At 42.1% G+C, this 24,625-nt stretch overlaps 1 protein-coding gene across 1 annotated transcript in view; it reads left to right on the top strand.

Annotated features, from left to right (window-relative positions):
- The window catches only part of lbr (lamin B receptor), a 55,535-nt gene that overhangs the window by 20,021 nt on the left and 10,889 nt on the right, over positions 1-24,625 (top strand). The window contains exons 6-13 of the mRNA XM_034019264.3: positions 1,479-1,675; positions 1,815-1,869; positions 2,228-2,422; positions 2,918-3,021; positions 12,268-12,393; positions 12,806-12,974; positions 13,237-13,317; positions 13,409-13,531. Coding sequence (XP_033875155.1) covers positions 1,479-1,675; positions 1,815-1,869; positions 2,228-2,422; positions 2,918-3,021; positions 12,268-12,393; positions 12,806-12,974; positions 13,237-13,317; positions 13,409-13,531 — 1,050 coding nt within the window. The remainder of the gene's footprint in view (positions 1-1,478; positions 1,676-1,814; positions 1,870-2,227; positions 2,423-2,917; positions 3,022-12,267; positions 12,394-12,805; positions 12,975-13,236; positions 13,318-13,408; positions 13,532-24,625) is intronic.

The following is a 24,625-nucleotide window of genomic DNA, read 5'->3' as shown; positions in this document are numbered from 1 at the left end:
GTCCCAGCTTTCCTGTCTTTCACGGCTTCTTGGTTCAGCTCACTTGAATAATTAAAAGAGCTGTTCTGTAATTGCAGATGTCGTTGAACACACAATAAAATATGGACACATTTCTGATTTCTGTTTTTACCGTTTTAAAAAAATGTAATTAGGTTAATTTTAAATGAACTTATGCACACCGCAAGCAAGGTGAACAACCCACAGGCTTCTACTTTTTCCATTTGGTTTGTGTTCGTCTTCATTGGATTAAGTATGTTTTATCTATTTCTTCTTTTTTTTTTTTTTTTTAATGCATTGTGGGGCGCTCCAAAGCAAACAGATAGGCGTGTTTCATAACTTTTAGTTTTGAACTTTGATCAATTTTATATTACTGCAATGCCAATGATTTCACTACCATAAATCATCTCTTTGTGAACATTGGGATCATATTGTTCAAAGTGACTGCTGTAATAGCAGTCTGTGTGAGGTACTTTTTGTGTTGTAATACAGATGTTAAAAACAGTCTGCAACATTGTCTAATTCTTTGAGTCCTTAAAAAGGTTTCTATTTATTTTCCATGATTGCATTTATTAACACACTCTAACAGTGAATTATTTTAACTGACTCAGCCCTTCTAGTTGTTTATCCCTTACAGAATACCCCGCCTCATTTATAACCCAGCTACAGAAACCGTCCCCCCTGCCACCCATTCCCCCACTTTTGAAACGAGTTACACCACTGCCTGAACTGACCATTAGTTTCACATTTTCCCTTCAAACATGTAAATCTCAAGCTTAATGCTCTACTGCCAAATGCATTTTTTTCGTACAGCACTTAATTCCGCGTTAATATTCCGTGGTTCCGTCCGTGCTCTCGTTAACACGGATTACATAGGGCCCTAAAGACCTGAAAAAAGGCAATGCGATGGAGACACAACAACGCAGGAAGCTGGTCTGTCCTTAATTTATGCAAGATGTATTTAGAGTGATCACTTGGAAGAACAGGTCAGGTTTCCTTAAATGGGAAAACCATAGAAAGGGAAACATATCTTTGCGGAAAATATGCAAAACTATTTTGATAATATATATTACTGTTAAGTTGAGTTTAAACGTATAATACAAATTTTAAACGAAAATATTTTTAATCCACGTTTACCGTTTAAACCCTTACAGCCCTATCAAACTGAGCACCGTCTGCCCCCCCCAGCTCGTGTTATCCAGAGACAGAACTTTAATTTATTTCGCCATCTCAACAGCAAAGTTACTGTGTATATCGCAAGCGGCATCAATTACATATACATAAACGTTGTATTTTTATTTAAATTCTAAAAACATGATTACTGTTCTATAACATGTTTTTAAAGTACGTGTGAATGTTTTTATTCCATTTATATGGATTACCTGTAGAACAATAGGTATTTGCAACTGTATAATACAGCATATTTAGAACTAAAGATTTTTGAAGTGCCGTGTCTTCATCTAACTTTCTCATTTGCACAGGTGCCTTCTTTATGCTGTCTCTTCTCCCAGCCACTGTGTTGACTCTCCTGTTGATCTGTGGTGAAAAGGATGCCAGTGTGTTAAATTTCCCACCTGCTTTGCCTGCACTCACCACATTGTGGGACAACCACGTTTTTGGAATTGTTGTTCTGTGGTTTCTCATTCAAGCATTGATCTATGTACTGCCGATTGGGAAGGTAAATCAGTTCAATAATTATCTTTTTATGGATTTATTTATTTATTTTCCATCTAAGGGTAGTTTTTTTTTATTTATTCTTTTTTAGAAAATTATGTATGCAATAGACAGTTTAATAAAAACAAAAATCTGTTTTAAAGGTTGTGGATGGATTGCCTCTCAAAAATGGGAAAAGGCTGAGATACAGGATTAATGGTAAGCTTTTATTAAATCGCTTCCATCACTTAAATAATAAAGAAATGTAATACAACCTGTCAGCGTGTTGCTTTTTCCCCTCTCATATCCATGACTCTGGAATTTGAAAAAAGTTCATTGCCAAAAAAAGAAATCTGACAAAACTTTTAAAATGTTGCTCTTGATGAGGCAGTGTCTGATGTATAATGTGATAAACTCCAACAAATGTTGCATGAAACACCAGTCACAAAATAGAATATTTGTTCTCCGTATTGCCTTCTCTCAGTTCATAAAGAAAAAAAATGGTTGACTCCCATTATTGTACACAGATTAATGTCTAAAGATCTCTGACACAAACAAGTGTTTTTGCATTTTCTAGGATTTTATGCAATTTGTTTAAGTGCAGTTCTGGTGGGGGCAGCTGTAAACCATGGAATAGACTTGAGCTACATCCATGGGCACTTCCTGCAGTTTGCTGTTTCAGCAATGGCCTTTTCTCTGATACTTGGTATATATCTTTATATACGATCCCGTTGGGCTTCTGAGGATGAACTGGCACCAGGTGGAAACTCGGGTAAGACCTTGCATATTTTATCACAGAAGCTGTGAGTCAAGCTAATGTATTTGCTGTCTAATGTAGAAACAGGGATTGCTTTAACAAAGTAAATTATGAATTTGGAATAATTCTATCAATCATTAGAAGTATAACAGAGCACTGTGGCTTTCCAATTTTTGTTTTCTTTTTCAGTAACTTGCCTGTGTTAAATATTATGTAAAATAGCCCAAAGAACATAGCTGCTTATATTTAAACCATGCCTTTTATGGTATTTAAGGCATTTAAAGAATGGAACCATTTTGCTCTTATTGTCTGGTGAAACCTGTAATTTAAGGTAAATGTCTTGCATTTTTCAGTTTTACAGGTTTTTTCATACTAAGTACAGATGTCTTCCTTTTTAAAGTTGCAATCATATGAGTACTTAAACTAAGTTTTGGTAACATCAACAAACACATTTTCTTCAAAATATTATGAATATTTGTTCCAGGTTTTGAATGTATTCATATATTATAGGTAACTTAATTTACGATTTCTTCATCGGACATGAGCTGAACCCTCGTATTAAAAACTTTGATCTGAAGTACTTCTGCGAGCTCCGTCCAGGTTTAATTGGCTGGGTGAGTAATATATATCGTTTTTTTTATTTTAATTTTTGGAATGGTTTTTGAGTTGTTATAACACAGTTTGCATTTCTTAGTTGCTGGAAATTTGTGTTTGGATGAAAGGCAAGGAACTACAGTAAAATACTACAATCTTATGACACTGCAGTGCTCGAAGTAAGCTTTTTATTTTTGGAGCCTGCAGGCTTCTATTATTGCACTTATTTTTAAATGGCTAAATACACACATATTCAAAATAATAACCATATAAAAGTATAACTAATAAACCTTGATAATTAACAAACAACAAAAATGTGCCTCTCCAAGCATGTATGTGTGTGGGTTTTTTTTTTTTTTTTTAAAACACACAATACTTATCTACAGAATTTTTCCAGACAAGATAACTTTTTTTTTCTTATTTTTAAAGAAGGCAGTACCAAAACAAACACCTGTTTTTTATTTTTATGGACACATTATGTGGCATATAAGTAACACTTCAGTACATTATAGTTTGGCAAACTTTTGCATTGCTTTATTGGCCCATTGCTTTCATTTAAAAAAAAAAAAGAAAAAGGTTTCAATAGTTTCCATCACAGTGCTGTGCGCACACACTTTTTCTAAATGAATCAAAAGTAAATGAACACCAACAATCAAAGTATTCTTTAGCACCAGCTAGAGATATCACCTGTATATCCGATCATATTGAGAGAAAATAAATAAATATTTGTTTGAAGTCGTCGTAAACAAGTCCACAGATTATGTCTACGAATTAAGGCGAGTACAAAGAATATCCATGTCTATCCATATCCATGTCTGTAGGCCACTGCTCGTATTGAGCTTTCCTGGTTCCACTGCTAAACCAAAGATCAACAGCCTCTTCTGGATTAAAATTATCCAAACTAGATCCTTCTGAAGAAATTCTCATCATGTTCAGTGACTGACACAGACAAACATGATCGATGGTCACTTCAGTTTTGGGCAGAAAATGCCTTTTCGCATTGAAGAAATCCTTAAATCTAGAAGTGTAAGGAAGCTTGGTTAGCATAATCTCCCATACACTACTATAGGACTATTATTTACCAGAGCTTTTACACTCCTCCATTGAATCAGAATTTGACTGTCCCAGCCATTTTCTCTCGGCACAGGTTCAAACCAGTCTGAGGAAGGCAATGCTGTCATCTCCATAATACAAGAAATCATCTGTATTGAGCCACAAATCATGGTTGAACACTTTAAAAGTGGCAACACTTCCTCTCCATCTCCAATTAGGTTTTCATATCTTTCTGAGAGCCCTTTTACTGTCAGATTGACTGTTTTGTTTATCTGGCTTTCAGTAGCAGACACAACACTGGTTGCAGTTGGTTTTTAAGTATTTAGTGAATCCTGATAATTTCACTGTTTGAAACAAGACCTGATACACATCTCCAGAAGTAACTTGAGAGGCTACACAATTCAGAAATTCCTGTAAAGACCCATTTGGCAGGGGCTGTGTCATGCTTTTTACAGTAGCAATACTCCTTTAATGATGACACAGCTTCGGGAAGGATTAGGTGTTCCCTCTGTAAAATCAGACTTAAGGAACTGATTACTCTGAATGGGTCTGAGAGAAAGTGGCAAAAAGCAGCTCAACACAGACTCCAAGGTCTTCTTGACTTGCTTTGCCCGGCCCATGATGGATGCCTCCTTGCTTGTTGCAGATACTCCATATGACAGTAAACTGCACTGTATTGAGATGCTGAGTCTTTCATATCCCCTTGTTTGAATTTAACCATTACTGATAGTGTCTTGCTCACATGGGGTAACCAACACGTGCCTTTGACTTGGGTAGGTTTTCTTATGGACATTGAGCTCTTCTCCTAACGCCTTCAATGCCCTTGCTGATTTTGGATTGTAGTGATATGTCTGTCAAATCATGTGAAGAATGTCAGACCTTTTGCACATATTCACATTTCCTCTGCACATTCAGCATTGCGAGTTCTAGTCTGTGAGAGACCGTGAATAGCTACAAGCCATGAGGCATCCACTTTAAATTTAGTATAGATCCCTGCTTGCTTGCCCATGTTTACATTTGCCCCATCAGCCCCAAAGCCAACTTTTTTTTTTTTTCTTCCACTGCTCTCCTGTCAGTCCAGGTTCCTCAAAGGAAATTTCAGTGGCTGCTTTGACAGCTAAAAATACGAAGGACTGCAATTAAATATTAGTGTCAGTGACTGTGTCACCAATGCCCACCAGTGTATTTTGTTACACTAACTGCCACTGCAGCAGCAATCAATAATGACATATCACAACATGTATTACTAAATAAAATGAAAACAAAGTGTGATATGTACAATTTGCATGAGCGTGTTGAACAACTTGGATTCCAACAAGATGATTTCTTGGCTTTCACTCCTGGAAAAGTCGCATCTAGACCACGTCATGTTCAGAACCAGACATATTGGTGGATCCATCCACCATAAATAAAAAAATAATGAATCCTTAAGAGTTGTGTTTTGAGTATTTTGCATTTGTGCAGCAATGGTGCCGATCAATTTCAGCACATGTATCGTTTGCATAGGTAGCATTGACATTCACTCCATTCATTTTTTGTAACTCCAGCACAAGGGAGCTTAATAAAATAAAATAAGCAATATTCATTTTTACACACATATCCTCTTTCTTTTTGTTGTAGTTTGATGAAAACATAGAGATTCTGTGCTCTGTATGTTGCGTTTGCTTAACTAAAATATCATGCTGAGCCTTTGAATGCCTTGCACTACTGTTTTATGTTTTAATTCGTGATTCTTTCTTAAAAGATGAACAGTTGCTAAAAATCAGTATTCCTGGCAATTTGTGGGCCTGCTTGTCTACAAAAGCTGTGGTCCATTAGCCCTGATTGTTAAACTAACCAGCTGAACTGTTGGCGGCACCATGATGGCTAAAATCTCCTTTTCTGAGCTTTTTTGTTGCACTGGCTCAGAAAAAGAAGTTGATCTTTCTCTATTTGTTAGTTGCTTTATTAATGTGCTTATGAGCTGCTTTTGCACATGTTAACACTTTGAAAGGCTGTATAAGAGCTTACATTTATGTTAATAGGTAGTGTCTGTTTTACAGTATTTGAAAATTTCTTTTTGGCCATGTTCTCAAGGTGTTGGGGGCCAAATCTGTAATATTTATTTTGGTTGCCTTTTGTCTGCTTAGTTCCTTATCAAGTACAAAATGTAACCATTACCGAATGGGTGTTTTACCTGTAAAGATCCCACACCTGAATAGTATACCAAAGCTGCATGCAAGCTCCCGTGACACAGTCATGCTCGCCCCGAGAGCATAAGAGGACTGCAAACACAAGTACTAGTAATCATTTTCCTTTCAAGATCCTGACGGGAGAGCATACAGATGAGTACTGGTTAGTTTTATCTGCATATATATTTTGCTACTAACGCGATAATTAATTATTTTTGAAAACGTTGTATTTTTTTTTTTGATAATTACACGCTGTTTTTGCACACAGCCACCTGCTCCTTGTTACTTCCCATAGCGGACTTGTGCCCCGCGTGGAGTCGGCAGCTTCTGCTGCCCCTTCCAGGGATCAAGCAGCTTAAGTTGGCTGACTTGTGCTCAGAATACTAATAACTCTGGCTGGAATTAAAATAAACATAAATAAAAATGTTTGTTTTTGGAAACAATATTATTTTCTTGAATTGTAAATGTTTTATTATTGTTTTTGTAAGAATTCTCGTGTGTTCTGTCTTGCACAGAAAACGAGCACAGGTAGGGTCAGCAGCTCTGCATTGACTAAAAATAAAACTTTGTGTACGGGTTTATTATTATTTGAATTACAATAGTGTGATTAGAGTTTCTCTTGTGTGTATTTGTTTTAAAATAAATAAATAAAAAATAACACGGTTACAGCGGCTGGGCTTCGGTAGATTGTTGCAGTCTGCCACAGTATATCATTGCCGTCTTGGTTGCTTGCGGCACCATTACAAAGGCTAACAGCAGGCTTCCCTCAGTGTGTTCCCCCCCCCCCACAGTATTGCATCATTACAGCCTGAGGCAGTACTGTACTGGTACATTACTGTACAGCAGTGCTTGGGTAGACTGAGGCAACAGGTTTTCACTGTGTTGCTGTTGCATCATGCCGGTTTCCTGTAACATATGCAAGACCAGTCTCCCAGTGGAGGATAAGCACAGCAGGTGCTCTTCCTGCCTAGGGCCAGAGCATGAAAGACAGGAACTTGTTGACTGCAGCTTCTGCAAGTTTTTAAGCACCCGCTAGAAAACCGTGTGTCTCTCCGATCTGCAGAGATGTCCCCCATCGCCTGCTAAAGACGTGGCTGCATCCTCTGCAGATGGCTCTGTGCCAAGGCAAGAGCTCACCCAAGACGCCGTCCTTACGGTCGTCCTTCATCTTCCTCTGCCTCCCCTTCTCCACCTCCTCCTCCTCCTGAAAAGATCACCTGGCTCCGAACAAATCGAGAAACTGGGCAGCTGTTTCCCATCAGGGCACATTGCTTGCTGAGCTGCTGCGTGACTGCCTGCCCACCCTGTTCCCTTGGAACAACACAGGACTTTTAAGTACAGACTGACACCACGAGGATATGCTGTCCATCACCGCCTCTGATGAGGCTGGCGGCCCAGTGTTTCCCACTGAGGAGGTAGACTCTGACAGCCCATTACCAGTTAATGTATCCCTGTCGGCAGAGCTGTTCTCATTAATTAAGAGGGCCACTGCCAAATTGGAAGTGCCCTGGCCTGTGGATGGGACAAGGAAACTGTTATGTCTACCCAATACACTCGGATTTTCTTTTTGAAGTACAATCGTCATGGCATCACCCTACTACAGCTCCGGCTGTTTCCAGGTCGATGGGGTCATTATACAGTCTGCATGATGCAGAAAAACTGGGTTTGGCTGACTTTCCTCCTGTAGACGCTGCAATTGCCTTAGTGGTGCAGGTGCCTAAACTAGTGCTGTTGACCAAGGTGCTATTGCACAGCTGGATAACTATAATCACTGCACAGCTGGGTAACTATAATCGCATGTTACTAGCCTACCAGACCTGTTTTATTGAAGGCTCTCTCTGAGAGTCCTAGACACTCACCACAGCAGCTAGAGGAGCTGCACTTGGTGAATAAAAACCTGCTCTGTATTTCCAAACTGAATGGACAGGCTGTGGGCAGGAATCTTGCTGCTTTGGTAGCTGCAAGAAGACAGTTTTGGCTTTTCCAGGCACGTGTCTGATGGTGATAAAACACCGCTGGTGGACGCCCCCATTACACCGGGACATACCTTTGGTCCTGCGGTGGACGAGATGCTGTAGTGCTGTCACCGTGTAAGGGAGTCCACAAAGGAACAGGTGCTTCTGCTTCCCAAGCAGCCACCCCAGGTGTACAAACTGGCGCCTAAGTCTCCAGCAGCCTACAGCCAGAGGGGGTTTTCATAACCGGCCCATGGCTGTGCACAGTGGCAGCTTTAACAAGCCCAGGGTTCCTTTTCAGAGAACCACCTGGAGTATTGGTGTTGGTGCACCACGGACATCTGGGTGTTTTCTACTGTAGAGACCGCCTATTCTCTCCAATTCAAGCATGGTCCTCCCTCCCTTTCGGGCGTGACTACAACTTTAAACCTATGAGACGCTGCAGTACTGTCTTGGGAGGTGATAGATCTGCTACAAAAGTAGTACTTCCTGGTGCCCAAGCGGGATAGTGGCCTCAGACCAATCCTCGACCTCAGGCAGGTCATCCTGTATCCGAGTCAATGGAGGTTCAAAATGTTGACCATGCGACAGCTGTTGCAGTCAATCAGGCCAGGCGACTGGTTCACCACGGTGGACTTAAGGGACACGTATTTCCACACCCCCATAAAACCAGGGCACAGAAAGTACCTGCGGTTCGCTTTCCAAGGAACAGCGTATGATTTCCGTGTACTGCCATTCGGCGCCTCTCTAGCTCCCCATGTCTTTTCAGAATGCATGGAAGCTGTCCTGGCGCCATTGAGACTTGGAGGCATCAGAGTGGTCAATTATCTGGACGACTGGCTCATTTGTGCCCAGTCTCCAGCACAGGCCCACATGGAACTCGTCACTGACCACCATCGTTGGTTGGGCCTGACGGTGAATCATGCAAAGAGCCAGCTCACACCTATGCAGATAGCCTCCTGTCTAGGAGTGCAATTGGACTCCAGGTCCATGCTGTCCACTCTGTCGGACAACAGAGTGCAGACTATAGCCGCCTGTTTGAAGCTTTTTCAGCTCAATAAATGACTTACAGTAGTGACATTCCAGAGACGACTTGGCTTCATGGCAACAGCTTACCAGACCCTTCCTTTGGGTTTCCTGCAGATGTGCCCTCTCCAAGCATGGATCAACTGTCTAATGGTGCTTTCATGGTGGACAAGGTGTAACATTGGGCAGCGTCACCAGAAGAGAGGTCATCACAATGGAATTGTCCAGCCACGGCTTGGATGCTGTGTGGAATGGCAGGGGTGCACGGGTGCTGTAGAACCCCCCGTGGCAGGGTCGCTACAATAATCTTTTGGAACTGCAGGCAGTTTACTGGCCTGCAGATTTTTTTACAGGAGGTTCAAGGGAGACATGTGCTTGTCCATGGTGGCTTATATAAACAACCAGGGCGGCCTTGGGTCTCCCAGTCTCCATTGTGTGGCCCACAAGCTGTTGCGCTGGGGCCTCATTTGGGACAGGCTCGGGAGAGCAGAGTTAGATCTCTTTGCCTCCCAGGAATTGACCCACTTCCCCTTTTGGTTCTCCAGAACAGGAGACTGGGACCCTCTGGCAATAGATGCCTTGGCACACCAGTGGCCGACGCAACTGTTGTATGCTTTCCGCTCATCGTGCTCTGATGCAGTTCTTGCGCGGCCAGCCTTGGAGCCTGCCCAATCGCCGTGATTTGCTCAGTCAGGCGCAGGGGACCTTATAGCATCCTGATCCATTGAGCCTACAGCTCTGGGTCTGGCCCCTGAACGGCTGCATTTAAGCCGTCTAGGTCTGTCCACTAGGGTCATTGACCCTGCAAAATTCCAGAGCAGCGTCCAGGCGCTCTCAGTACAGGTACAAGTGGGGCGTATTTCAGACGTGCTGTCTGCCTCGTGGGTTTGACCCGACGACTTGTTCCATGGCAGTAATACAGCAATTTTTGCACCCCCTTTTTGACAAGGCCCGATTTTATTTATTTATTTATTTATTTATTTATTTATTTATTTTTTCTCTGGCAGCCATTTCGCTTCCTGGTGGGGCAGTTTTTGAAAGGAGCTTGGTGGTTTGGGCTGCCTCTGAACAATATTGTTCCTTGCTGGAGGCTTAATGTAGTTCTTGATGCACTCATTAAGCCTCCATTTGAGCCCTTACATTTGGCTGAGCTGAAATTTGTCACCTTAACCCTTTGCGGTCCTTTGTCGGACCTGGTCTGACATTGCAATTATTCCTATCCGATCCAATGTCGGACCCTGTCCGACATCATCAAAAGACGCAAAAAATGGGTTTCTAGTCGTTTTTTCTACGGAAAAAGCCGAGAAAACCATTCAATGGCCGAGTGGGAGCGACAGGAGCCGAGACAAGCGAAAAAAAAAATAAAGGGGCGTATCTCATGAATAGTCATACTTGCCCCTGGCATCGGATAATGGCGGCCATAAGGAAACAAGCTGGCTGCTAGTGCATCAGCGCTCGGAGAATATCACGGACATTTGCAGAGCTTTTTTGAGATGTTATAGTAATAAAATAATGACTAGGATCGCATTATTGAGGCGTTTGGTGATAAAACGAGTGATCAGGAGATGATTGATCAGTATGTACGACTTATTATTATTTATTTATTAGTATATGTGAAAGCTATAGCGAATGAAAGGATGGGGCGGGGCTGGAGATGAAAGCCTAGTGAGTGCTTTGTTGATATGCAGGGCCTTTTAAACCCATTTTACTGTGGACAAAAAAAATACTTTAACAGCGCGTCTAAAATTCACTGCATGTGAAAATAAATTGGACCTGACGTGCCTGACACGGACTTAATAAAGGGACTGCAAAGGGTTAAAGCGACTTTCTTGCTTGCAATTGACTCTGCTAAGCGGGTGAGTGAGATGCAAGCATTTTCGATTTGCAAAAGCCTGCTTAATTTTTTCAGAAGCCAGGACAAAGGACAAAGCTTCGTACCAATCTTACTTTTTTGCCTAAAACTATCTCGGCATTCCACAGCAACCAGTCTGTGGAATTGGAGGCTTTCCATCCACCTCCTTTCTAGTTTGACAGGGAGCGACAGCTCCATACGCTCTGCACTAGCTTATGTGGACAAGACAAAGTTGGAGGCAGTCATTGTCGTTTTTATGGGGCAAGCCCTGTCTAAATATAGGCTATCAAAATGGATAACAGACAGTCAGGACTGCCTCTGAGCGAGCCAATTTATCCCCTCCAGAAAAGCTCACTGGCCATTCCACCAGGGGCATGGCAACTTCGTGGGCATTGTTCCAGGGTGCATGTGTCAATGACATTTGCAATACAGCGGTTTGGGCTACCCCCCATACCTTTACAAGATTATATCGACTGACTGTCATGGATCCCCAAAACCCTGGTTTTGGAACGAGAGTGTTGAGCGCGGCTTCAGGATCAACCCTTACAACATAAGACAGAGTTGAGTTTTCCCACAATGTCTAGCCCTAGCTAATTGTTACTGGGGTTCTGAATGGTAACGCACAAGGCAGCCTTAGCTTAGCCTTGTAGCAGTCCAGTTGTTCTGCAGTATTGCCTTGCGCCGGCTTTGTTACACTCACCCATTCGGTAATGGTTACATTTCGTACTTGATGGGGAATGTTGGGTTATTATCATGACCATTGTTCCCTGAAATAGAAATGTAACCTTTAACATTCAAGGTCGCTGCATCCATGTTTGCAGCATTTTTTGAAGGGAAAATGGGGGTGAGCATGACTGCATCACGGGCGCTTGCGTGCTGCTTTGGTATGCTATTCAGGTTCAGGATCTTTACAGGTAAACACCCATTCGGTAATGGTAACATTTCTATTTCAGGGAACCATGGTTATGATAATTACCCAACATTCCACTTTATCCATGCCACTGAATGCAACAGCTGACTGTTTAGTGTGTCTAGGGAATTATGGATCAAAGTATTGCATGTACTGTAGAGATACAAATTTGAATTTGTACACTGATGATGCCATAGTGGGTAAATACAGGTTCATGAGTTTACTGTGCCAGTTTAATTTAATATAATAGGGCACTTAATAATTTTAATGAATTGTAAATTTTATGTTTGTCTTTTCAGGTTGTAATTAACCTTGCAATGATGCTGGCTGAAATGAAGTTCCAAAAACTTGAATATCCATCGTTGGCTATGATTCTGGTTAACAGTTTCCAGCTTCTCTATGTTTTGGATGCTCTTTGGAATGAGGTAACTTTTTCAGATCCATACTGTAACTATATTTTCACTATCGACACCCTTTTTGTTTGTTTGTATTAACTATATCATTGGAAGTACTGCGACATTATTAAGGAATATATGGTGAAACCCATTTTTACTCTTGAATTTGCATAGTTGTAAGTCATGTTAACACTGGTGGTGTTAAGTGGGCTCTTTCCAAAGATGACATCTCCTGGCCTCATGTTTTAGTGCAACCATAACTTTTAAAATGTCTCCTCAAATTGTTGCATGTCTTGAATTTCGGGCATTCATACAATTTGCACAACAAAAGATTAAGTTAAATCAATAGCTACTTAAACTACAAACCCCATTACCCTAGCTTTTAAAAATAAATGTAAAACTTGGGAAAGAGTATTCTTTGATCCACATTTTTTCATTGCAGGAAGCTATCTTGACCACTATGGACATTGTTCATGATGGATTTGGATTTATGCTGGCTTTTGGAGATTTGGTCTGGGTTCCCTTCACCTATAGTTTGCAGGCTTTCTACCTGGTTAATCATCCTAATGAAGTTTCCTGGCCTTTCGCTGCAGCTATTATCACTCTTAACTGTAAGTGAGATTCCATCAATTGTGATCATATTAAATGTTATATATCTAAGTCCACAGTGTCCCTAAACTTGCATTTGTTTGTATTCATTCGTCAGCCACGACTGCTGACCTTAAAACAAAACGTCAGGCTGAATATGCTAAACTTAATCCACAAACTTGCTAAATGTCCTCATGTAGAGCATATTTTACGTTTACTACTGTAAAGTTTGGGTAAATACATTTGTGTACAGCTGTTAAATACTAATTTTGATTTTTGTTTCAGTCATTGGCTACATTGTGTTCCGTAAAGCCAACTCTCAAAAAAATGCTTTTCGAAGAAATCCCTATGACCCTAAAGTTGCACGTAAGTAACACATCTATATAGTCTGGCATTTACTTTGTTGTTTTTTTGGCCATTCATTTAACTTTTTATTTAATTTTTTACTTCTATATAGATCTGATGACTATTCCTACTGCAACTGGGAAGAGTTTACTGGTTTCTGGTATGTGGGGGTTTGTTCGTCACCCTAACTACCTGGGTGACATCATCATGGCTCTTGCGTGGTCCCTGCCATGTGGTGAGTTTCAAAAATCTACAGGCTGTTTTGTCTTATGGAGTTTCCCCTTTTTCTCAGAATTTGTAATTTGGTATTCAGTTCTCGACCTAGTTAATGCCATCTCGCAGGTCCATTCCTATGATTTGTGTAGAAATGCCAAAAAAATCGTGGTGGGGATGTATTTATTGTGGAATACTGAAACTTTTGTGACACTTTTTTTCCTGTTGAACTGTAACTTGATATGAGACTGTAGGCACGTAATCCATAGGGCACAGGGGAGACAACTATATACAGTGGAACTCCATTTATCCTCGTGCTTGGGGGTACATAGGTCCACAGATGTGTGAAATCCACGGATAAATGAGGTGTCATTGCATGCGACTAGAATGCATGAATAAAATACAGAAAATAGGAATGTAAACTGAATTAGCGTTTAATGGAGATGTATGCAATACAATAGATTACAAAGACAGAAAAAATGTTTTAAAATTAGTTTACTTTGACAGTGTTACTCTTAGCAAAGTCAAAATGCGATACACCTCCAACCCCATTTACCTAGCTTTTTGTGTTGCCAAAAAAAATTTTTTTTACAAAGCTACAAGATCACAAGACATTTTATGATGGGAATAAGCTATTTAGCCCATGAAATTATGTTGAAGACTGCTAGTATCTTATGTAATCTTCAATACAATGTGCAGTGAATCCATGATTGAGACAAAAAATGAAATAATCCATGATTGAGTGAGTATTTTGACATGTTGTTTACAACCCCCTGTAAGAGTCACCATCAGTTTCAACCAATAAAAAGTCTTGAGTCAGTTTATTCTGAAAAATGACGTTTCTCACTGTACACACTCATAGGCTGTGTCATTGTCAAACAGTTCAGTTTTCCGCCTTTTTTGGTAATTACTGCATATGTATGGAGTTGTACAAATGGCGTGTAAAAAAAGAAATGTGGATCGTGAAAAGAAGAATGGACTGATACTGCATTATTTTGCCAGATTGTTCAAATGCTTGACTGGTTTGTGTAATTTGTACAGAAACTGTGGCTGTTGTAAAAAGTGTGAAAATGAAGCGGCACTATGAAACAAAGCATTTGGCTTTTGACTGTCGGTATCCTCAGGGCTCCAGTGTAAGGTCAGATAATATTGCCGCTTTTAAAAGGTGGTTATTTTCGGAACACAAATATTTCCAGGGCTACAAGTCCTTAAGAGAAGGCAACTGAAGCATCATTTAGGTGTGTGTGTGGATATTGGGGGAAAACACAGGAAGTCTTTTAGACATGGACATGATAAAGCAGTGCTTGGTTACCACAGCAGAAACCGTTTTTGCCGAGACTAAGAAAGAACTTGTTGATGCCTTCAGACAAATGCCTTTGTCGGACACAATGGCTGTTCGATGCAGTGAGTTAATTGCATAGGACGTTTATAAGCAGTTGTGTGAAAAATTTTAATGGGGCAAATTTTCCATGACGGTGGATTAATCCTGCAACATCAGTGACAAAGCTCAGCTGGCCTTGTATGTCCATTTTGTTTGATGGAGAAACATTTGTCGAGGATTTGTTGACCCTGATACCACACAACAGTTGCACAACAGGTGAGGATTTGTTTAATTCCATTCAAACCACCTTGTCCAGGGACAGTAGTGATGTGACTCAGATGCTGTTAATCACAACTGACAGTGCTCCTGCCATGACCGGCAGTCACAGAGCGCTTGTAAAACATCTGCAAGACTTGAACCCCAATTTGATTTTCTAGATGCATAATCCACCAAGATGTACTTTGTGCAAAGCTTTAACGATTAGTATGCTGATATCCTATCAATGGTGATAGAAAATGGTTAACTTTCTTCGATCCAAGTCAGCATTGCATTTGCCGATTTTTATGATGACCTATTGTTGCACAATAAAATCCACTGGCTCAGCAGAGGGAAAGTACAAAAGAGGCTGTGGGAAATTGTTTTTATGCATAAAATGCTCTGCCAAAAAGCAGAACTCCTCCACACATTTTTAATTTTAATTTTTTTTTAAATAAATTTTGTAGTTGCCAATTAGTTTTATTTTTTTTTGTTATTTTCTCCCAAAGTTAATAGTGTCCAATTATTTTGATTAGCTCAGCTCACCGCTACCACCCCTGCACCTACTTCGGAGGGGCAAAGACGAACACGCGCTGTCCTCCGAAGCATGTACCGTTAGCCGCCCGCTTTTTTACACACTGCAGACTCACCATGCAGCCACCTAGAGCTACAGCGTCGGAGGACAACGCAGCCCTGGGCAGCTTACAGGCAAGCCCTCGGACGCCCGGACAGACCACAGGGGTCGCTGGTGGTGAGTCGAGGACACCATGGCCGACCTAACCCTCCCTCCCCCGGGCGGCGCTCGGCCAATTGTGCGCCGCCTCCTGGGAGCTCCCGTCTTCGGTTTGCAAAGGAATAGCCTGGACTCGAACCGAGTGCTTTTACCGAATGCGCCACTCAGGAGCCCCTCTCTATGCATTTTTGAGGGATGGTGCAAGTATTAACATTCTGGCCTTCCTTGTTGATTCAACAGGCCATTTGAATGATTTCAACCAAAGCTTCAAGGGCGGAATCACAATGTAATTGATCTGCACAGCACTATTGCTTCATTTCAAAGCAAACTGTGTCTCTTCAAGAGTGATCTGGAAACTGGGGAGATGCTACGTTTTTTGACGTTGCTAAGAATTTGAAGCTGTTTAAAATGTCTTCCTGTTTGTAAGGAACCCATTCATAGTGCCGGCAAGTAGCACTTGGTGCACTGAAGCCAAAGATAACGATCAACTGCAGTTGGAACTCGCTGATCTACAAGCGGACAAAGTGCTGAAGGTACGACATAGCAACACTTTAGCTGAAGCTTTTTGGACAAATCTCATGCTGAATTGTTAAATATCCCCATTTAAGGAAGGTGGTGTTAAACATCGTAACAATGTTTGGCTCAACTTATGTGTGTGAGTCTGCGTTCTCAACCATGAAAATTAAGATGCGCCTGCGTTCTGTTTTGACTGGATCCTCTTTGCAGTTGCCTCCGTATTGCCCTGACCTGAGTTCACCCCAGATTTCAAGGCCCTTGTCAAGCAGAAGATGTGACACTTTTCGCACTGATTTGAGTATTATGATTATACATTATTTATATTGTAAATCTGTTTCCTTATAAAGTTGCACTTGCTACAGTAGTATTAGTTACTGTGGCAAAGTGGTAATGACGTGCAGGTGAGTGCAGTGCAGAATAATCACACAGACCAACGTTGATACAGGTGCAAGGGTTTTTATTTAAATTAATAAATGTCCAGAGCCTCAAGGCAAAACCTGTAAATAATAATGGTGCTGGAAGTGATATAGCGGCGTATATCACTTCTCGTTATAATCCTACGGGTTTGACCCGCAACCCCAAAGTCCCGTTCCGACACCCACACTAAACACAAACACAAAGACAGTGCGTGATTCAAGTGCTAAAAGGTGCAAACAACAGACAGTTCCAGTAGTGAAAAGGTGAGTGGTGAAGTCCGGGTTTGTCGCTGGCCTGCGGCTGCAGCTCCGGATCGTGCTCAGTAATCTTTAGTGAAACAACACACAAGACACACAGTGTTAGGACACAGACACAAAACACTCACGGTCGATTTCACAAACGGGCTCCTTCTTGGTCATATAATTTAACCATATGCAAAGGAAGAGATCACTCAAGCCATGCCCCCTATTTATACCCTCGCCCATGACCCCGAGGTTAACGAGCGCATCCGCTCCTCCAGTCCTCGGATGCCACGCCGCTTACCGTCTGGGTCACTGAGCTCGGGTGCCATGGCTCCGCCCCCTTCCGAACTGACCGACTTCCATCTACCCTACGGAATAAATTGTCGTGCCATTTCATTAAGGGTACTCTGTTCCTCGTATACCGTGCTCTCACAGGTCGAGAGGGAGATCTAACACTAAGACTCATTCGATCTCTGTCACAGTTACCTATCAAGTACGCTCTGCTACACCTTCCCCGGGACCGAACAGCCTTAAGTCAGCTACTTGTGTTCTCTCTCAGGCTGCTAACTTTGGTTGAAGGTTAAAATTCTACTAAAGTAACGGTAAGTAAATTGTTACTGTTATGTAAGAATTAGTTTCTCTGTGTATTTTTTTCTGTTTTTTTTCACAGAAATACTAACGCAGCTGCTGGTTTCAGCTGTCCTGTGTTAGACCGAGATGCACTTTGGGAAAACTGCAAGCAGCTTAGCCCCCAGTGGCTCATTGCCACTTTAGTTCTGCTTGCAGAATCAGTGTGAAGACTTAGCTAACAGTAGGCTTTCTTCAGTTTTTGGACTGTGTTATAGGTTGGCACCCCTATAATTGCGCCCATGGTAACTGTAGGTCTTAGACATGCTCCCGTTCCTGCCGGTATTTTTGTACAACGAACGAGGCTACCTTGCTGATTTCACTAGCAGTTGCTGGGTTCAGCTGTTCTTCGGGTCTGACTGCCTGCAGTCCTTCCCGTAGTGTCTTGTTGCCGTTCTGGTTTCTGCTTGCAGTACCACTGCGAAGGCTGTTGGTGACAGTAGGCTTCCTCCAGTCTTAAGGCTGTGTTCCGTTAAGCCAGAAGCTATACAGGTGGGCATCCCTGTATTTTGCTTCTTCGGTAACTGTAGGTCACTGTTCTACCACTGTAGCAGGCTTTGTTGACGATCCGGTTACTGTTTTTAGCAAGCTGAGGCAGCAACTGTACACTCTTATGGCACATTGCTTTCTATTTGCATAATGACTGGGTTTATCACTGTGACATATGCAAGGCCAGCCTGCCCTTGGACAAGCAGATGCTCTTCCTGCCTGAGGCAGCAGCACGCAAAGGAGGCACTGGTAAACCGCATTTCAGCAAGTTGTGTGCATTCTCCAAGCGTATGCTCTGTCCCTCACCTGTACAGCGTTCTTTCCCCATCACCCTCTCGGAGAGGTGGCTGCGTCCCAGTGCGGAGGCAAGAGCCTTGGGCTAAGCCACAAGCTGAGCAGCGGCCCTAGGGGTTTGCTGCCATAGGTCAGTGCTCCTTCTTGGGGAGCCATCTGGAGTATTGGCATCTGTGCACCACAGACATCTGGGTGTTCACTACTGTTCAGACCGGCTACTCGCTGCAGTTCAAGCACAGTCTCTCTCCCTTTTGGGGCATGACTGCAGCATCAGTCACGGACTCCCTCTGTGGTGTCTTAGGAGGTAGCAACTCTGCTGCAAAAACAGGCTAATTGGAGGATGGGTTCTACTCCATGCCAAGTGGGATGGTGGACTCAGACCAATACTCTACCTGAGGCAGGGCAACTATGTTCTGAGTCGAAGGAGGTTCAAATGTGATGATGCAACAGCTAGTTGCAGTTGCTCAGGCCAGGCAATTGGTTTACCAAGTTGGACCTCAAAGATGCCTATTTTCATATCCCCACAAAAACTGACACACTCGAATACCTGCGGTTCGCTTTTAGGGAACAGCGTACAAGTTCATGTTTTGCCATTCGGCCTCTCTCTAGCTCCCCATGCCTTTTTCAGGTGCAGTGAAGCTATGCTAGCCCCATTGAGACTCAAAGGTATATGAGTACTCTATTATTGGACGACTGGTTTGTTTTGCCCAGTCTCCAGCTCAGACATATGCTCACACATAACTGTTCATCTGCCACTTTCTACGGTTAAGGCTTACGGTGAATCTGCATAGAGCCAGCTCACACCTTCTCGGACAGCCACCAATCTAGGAGTGTGCTTAGACTCCGGGTCTATGCTGTCCACTTGTCAGACGGCAGAGTGCAGAGAATAGCCGCCTGTTAGAGCTATTCAGCTCAACAGAGCACTCATGGTAATGAAGTTCCAGAACTTTTGGGCTTGAGGGCAGTGTCTTCTCAAACCCTACCTCGCATGCGCCCTGTGCAAGCCTGTTCAGTAGCACGTTTTTCGACCTGCATTGAACCACGGCTGCCCGTTTTTATGGTGTTCAATGTCCTAAGGGCACTCTTTTGGTGCAAACAGCCTGACCATTTGCACGTTGGTGTAGCACTGGGCAGTGTCACCAAAAAGTAGTGCAGGAATGAACACTGGATTTTCATGTTCGGATATTCGCTCATAATTTAAATATTTGTTTGGATATTTGTTCATTTTCAAAAAGTAATAAAAGCCATTATATTGCTCAGAATGCAGGCAGAGACCGCATAGGCAGGGGCAGGGGGGCGTGGCCCGTGTGTGTGCCTGTGGTTTACAGCAAGATGTTACAGTAACAAAGTAGAAAACCATCCCAGGAGTAAATAATACGTTGTGTAGGCCTTACTTTACCCCAGTGAATTAAGTACAAAACAAAAGATGCCAAATAGCAGTTCAAGTTAAACGTTGTTTTGTTTATTCCTGAAATAAATAAGTACATAAAGTTGACACCGCATTTCAGAGGTCACGTTTACTCAGAATTCTGTGTTATGCATGCAGGACATTTTAATAAAACGCAAAAAAACAGCAGAGTGTTTCTAAAACACAGATGTAAAAGACAACAGATCCCCTTTTCATCACTATCCAATAATTGTGTGTATATTATGAAGTAGTTTTATGCAATGTAAAGTGTACAAATAGTTCCACTGCTTCCTGCATCCTCTTTTTATAAAAAAAAATAATAATAAAAAAATAAAAAATAAGCAGCGGCGATCTCAGTATCCCATGTAGCACTACTCATGTCCCTGGTATTAGAGCGACTCAGTAATCTGTATCGGAGCATCTTACCTGTTGACACTCTCAGCCAAGAAATTTGGACAAGTAAAACACATGCTCAAAAGTCATGGTTTTAAGACCACGGATGAGGCCTGCAGGGTTTTTATTGTGAACTATTCCTACATCTTTCCTGATTTCGCAAAACTTGCAGCAATTGCAATAACGATACCTATATCTTTTGTACGAGCAGAACAGGGTTTTAGCTGTCAGAACAGAGTGCAGACTAGCAAACGCTCTCGTTTAGGATCATCTAAAACATGACAATTTCAATAGAAGCTCCTGAGAATTAAGACTTTGCTTTGGAAAGAGCAGAAGTTGCTTTTTTGACTTGGGTGATAAAAGGAAAATTTAAATGACTTTTAAAAAGCTAAACTGTAAATAGTTAGAATGTTGACAGCTACCCGCAGAGACATTGGTACTTGTTCTACAACACTGATTATTACATCGTGAATGGGGGATTTTTCAAAAGGAAACGTTTCATGGAAAGCTTGTCTTTGTCTATTTATACTGTGTACTGTTTTGCATGTTAACTTCGTGAATCTGAAATAGTTACATTGGAAAATAATACAACTATGTTGATGCAATGTGCAGATGTTTTGGTTGAAAAGAGATTTTGAGATGGTATGCTTTTTATAAATGCACATTTTTAAAGGCTAGCGCGACCTCTGACACTTTATTTTTTTATTTTATTTTTTTTAATTCCTTGCCATTGCCGTTTCTTCACAGTAAACGGTGGCCATAGATACGTTTTCACAAAGTAATAACAGAAGGTTTACTTGTGCCTTATTGTAGCTGAACGAAACCAAAGAAAAACTGAAATTTAACTTTAAACACTTCAAATAAAACAAACATGGAAATTGCGTTTTAAAATGAAGGGGAAAAAGGCTCACTTTTTTGGTTCTCGTTTATTACATTTGCAACAAAAATATATAATATATACAATCTATATAGAAATCCCTAACATTTACAGCAAGTTGGGCACTGTTTTAGGCGAGACATTTCAGAATGACGTGCTTGCCTTTTTTCTATCATGAGATTCTCATTCGCGCTAAAACAGCACAAGCTTTTTGACCCAGATAGCTTTCCATAGAGAGCACTATGCTTGCATGTGCATAATCTGGTTTGTTTACTTTATGCTGTCTAAAACTTTTAAATAGAGACTCAAGAGCTCCTGTGTTTTAATATATTAATCTCACATATAAATTGTAACGCAACTTTTGGTGAGGCTGTAAATAAGTGCAAGGCATTTTTGTAATTTCTAGCGAATACGAACATCTGAATTTTGTATCCGAATACATGTCAAAAAATATTTGTTCGAATATTTGTCCCAGCACTACCAAAAAGGGGGGCAATCACCACGAACACGTCTAGCCTAGGCTGGGCCACTGTAGAATGTCACTCCACATAATGGTTTGGAACTGCAGGCAGTTTAACTAGCCTCGTAGCATTTTGCAGAGGATTTGCCGGAAGCATGTGCTTGTTTGTGCAGACAACAGTGGTGGTTATGTCAACCACCAGGACGGCCTCAGGTCTCCCAGTCTCCATCGAGTAGCCCACAAGCTGTTGCTCTGGGTGCGCGGTCATCTCCTCTTCCTGTGAGCAGTACACCTGCCCGGAGTTATAAGCTAGGAGGCGGACCTTCTCTCAAGGGGAGTTCCCAGGGCCTCAGAATGGAGGTTTCACCCGGAGGTGATGAGCCTCATTTGGCAGTGGTTCAGGAGAGCAGAGATAGACCTCTTGCCTCCCAGGAATCAACCCATTGTCCCCGGTGGTTGTCCATAACAGGAGCTGGGGACCCACTGGTGATAGATGCCTTGGTACACCAGTGGCCGACGCAGCTGGTGTATGCCTTCCCACTGCTCGCCATGTGTCTGGAGAAAATTACACAGGACAGGGCTAGGGTGCTATTAGTAGGGCCCAGGAATGTGGTTTCCAGTTCTGATGCGGCTACTGACTGGCCAGCCGTGGAGCCTGCCCGAATGTCGCAACCTGCTCAGTCAGGTGCGCGGGACATTGTGGCATCCCAACCCACCGTGCCTGCAGCTCTAGCTCTGGTCCCTGAACGGCATCATTTTGAGCTGTCCAGGGCTTTCTGACAGGGTGATTGAGACCCTGCAGAATGCCAGAGCAGCATCCACACATTCCCTGTATGGGTACAAGTAGGGCATTTTCAGACATGGTGCTTGCCTAAGGGCTTTGATTCCACGACCTGTCCCATTGCAGATATACTGCAAATGTTTTTGCAGGACCTGTTAAGGAGAATCCCCCTCTACATTAAAGGTCTATTTGGCAGCTATTCAGCTTGCCATATCAAAGTTGATTCAATCTCCCCAGGAGCTCAGCTTCTGCCAGGGCAATTTTTGAAAGGTGCTCGGTGGCTTTGGCCACTTATGAAGGACGTTGTCCCTCGCTGGAGGCTTAACGTGGTGCTTGGAGCACTTATGAAGTCTCCCTTTGAGCCCTTGCATTCAGCTGAGCTGAAATATTTATCTTTGTTAGCGGCTTCCTTCCATGTTTTGATTGCAAAAGCCTGCTTTCATTTTTGCAGAAGCCAGGACAAAGGCTATGCTTCATACTAATCCTGCTTTTTTGCCAAACACTATCTCGGCATTCCATGTCAACCAGTCGGATTTGGAGGCTTCTTCCACCTCTTTCCAGTCTGACAGGAAGCTGCAGCTCCATGCCCAGTACGGGCCTTGACGTGCTGTTGACAGGATAAAAAGTTGGAGGCAGCCTGGACGATGTGTTGTCTGTTCTGGAACAAAGTTCCATGATCAAGCCCTGTCTAGGCAGAGGCTGTCCAAATGGATCACAGACACAGTCAGAATGCCTATGAGCTGGCCAACTTGCCCCCTTCAGAAAAGCTCACTGCTCATTCCTTCCAGGGGTATGGCAAATTTTGTGGGTTTTATTCCAGGGTGCATCTGTCAATGACATTTGCAGTGCAGTGGTGTGGGCTACTACACATACCGTACTAGGTTCTATTGACTGAATGTTGTGGATCCACAAAACCCTGGTTTTGGAACAAGAGTGTTAAGGGCGGCCTCGCGCTACCCTTACAGCATAAACATTGAGGTGAGTTCTCCCTCAATTTTTTAGCTCTAGCTACTTGTACTGGGGTTCCTCATGTTAACGTGCAAGGTGGCCGTTGGCTTAGCCTTGAAGCATTCCAGTTGGTCTGCAATATTGCCTTGCGACAGCTTTGGTATTCATACCCATTAGGTAATGGTTACATTTTGTACTTGATAGGGAACGTTGGGTTATTATCATAACCTTGGTTCCCTGAAATAGAAATGTGACATTAACCTTCAAGGTCACTCGTCCATATTGCAGCAGTCTAAGTCTTGTCAGCAGTCTTTTATGCCCTTGTGGATGGGCTCGACTGCATCACAGGCACTATGTGCAGCTTTGATATATCTTGTTCAGGTTATCGCAGTCTTTATGGATAAATACCCATTAGGTAATGGTTAAACTTTTTTTTAATTTTTTTAATTTTATTTTTTTTACTATTATTGCAGTGTGGTTTATTAATGTTTACTATGCTTTGGCAATGGCAGAACAAAGTACGATTTTAGGTGGTTACTAAAATAAAAGCATTATAGAACAATACATTTATCTTCCTTTGGCAGGGAGGGAAATGTGTCCATCACCAGACAGCAATGAAAGACCACTGAAGCAGAAGGCTAAAACAAAGAGTAGTCCTGTGCACTAATTATTGATTTAATACATGTCCTTTTGCTGACACTAGTGTTCATTTTGTAGGAATATAAAAGTCTTCAAAGTTATTTATATTTTTGTATACACCTAGACCTGGGTGTTTGTCGGACAGGATCAGGTATGTTGTCAAAAATGTTTCTCTGGACCTTGACCAACAAATTTGGACCTTGACAAGTAATTGACTACCCCTGGTTTGACCCATCCATAGTCCGCACTGCACTTTTTACAACAGCTAAAATTAGTAGTGGTGTGACTGCAACAGAAGATGCTGTGCAGTTTGTGGAGACTACAAAAAAAAAGATTAAATATTGGCTAGGGAGTTTAGTTTAGTTAGTTTCTATTCTCTATTAACTCAATTATATGCATTGAAAAAAGGCAAGCGAGAACCAGGCGGTTATTAAACTCCCATTAGGTAATGGTTACATTTCTATTTCAGGGAACCAGGGTTATGATAATAACCTAACGTTCCTAAAAGTTTCAACTAATTCCCCACACACGTGGTAAGTTTGAGTTGTCGACGTGACAACCTTAGAAGTAGGAAGTATTTTCCTGTACCATCATATCAACAAAACAAGATGCAGAAAATAAGATGCGTCACTTCATCTAATTACATGACGGTAACACAAGGTATTTTATCCATGAACATAATGAAATTGCTTAAGGAAACAAGGGTAGAAATAAGC

This window comes from Acipenser ruthenus, chromosome 6 (assembly GCF_902713425.1).
Source record: "Acipenser ruthenus chromosome 6, fAciRut3.2 maternal haplotype, whole genome shotgun sequence".
Classification (NCBI taxonomy): domain Eukaryota; kingdom Metazoa; phylum Chordata; class Actinopteri; order Acipenseriformes; family Acipenseridae; genus Acipenser; species Acipenser ruthenus.
This window is presented reverse-complemented; position numbering and strand designations above follow the sequence as displayed.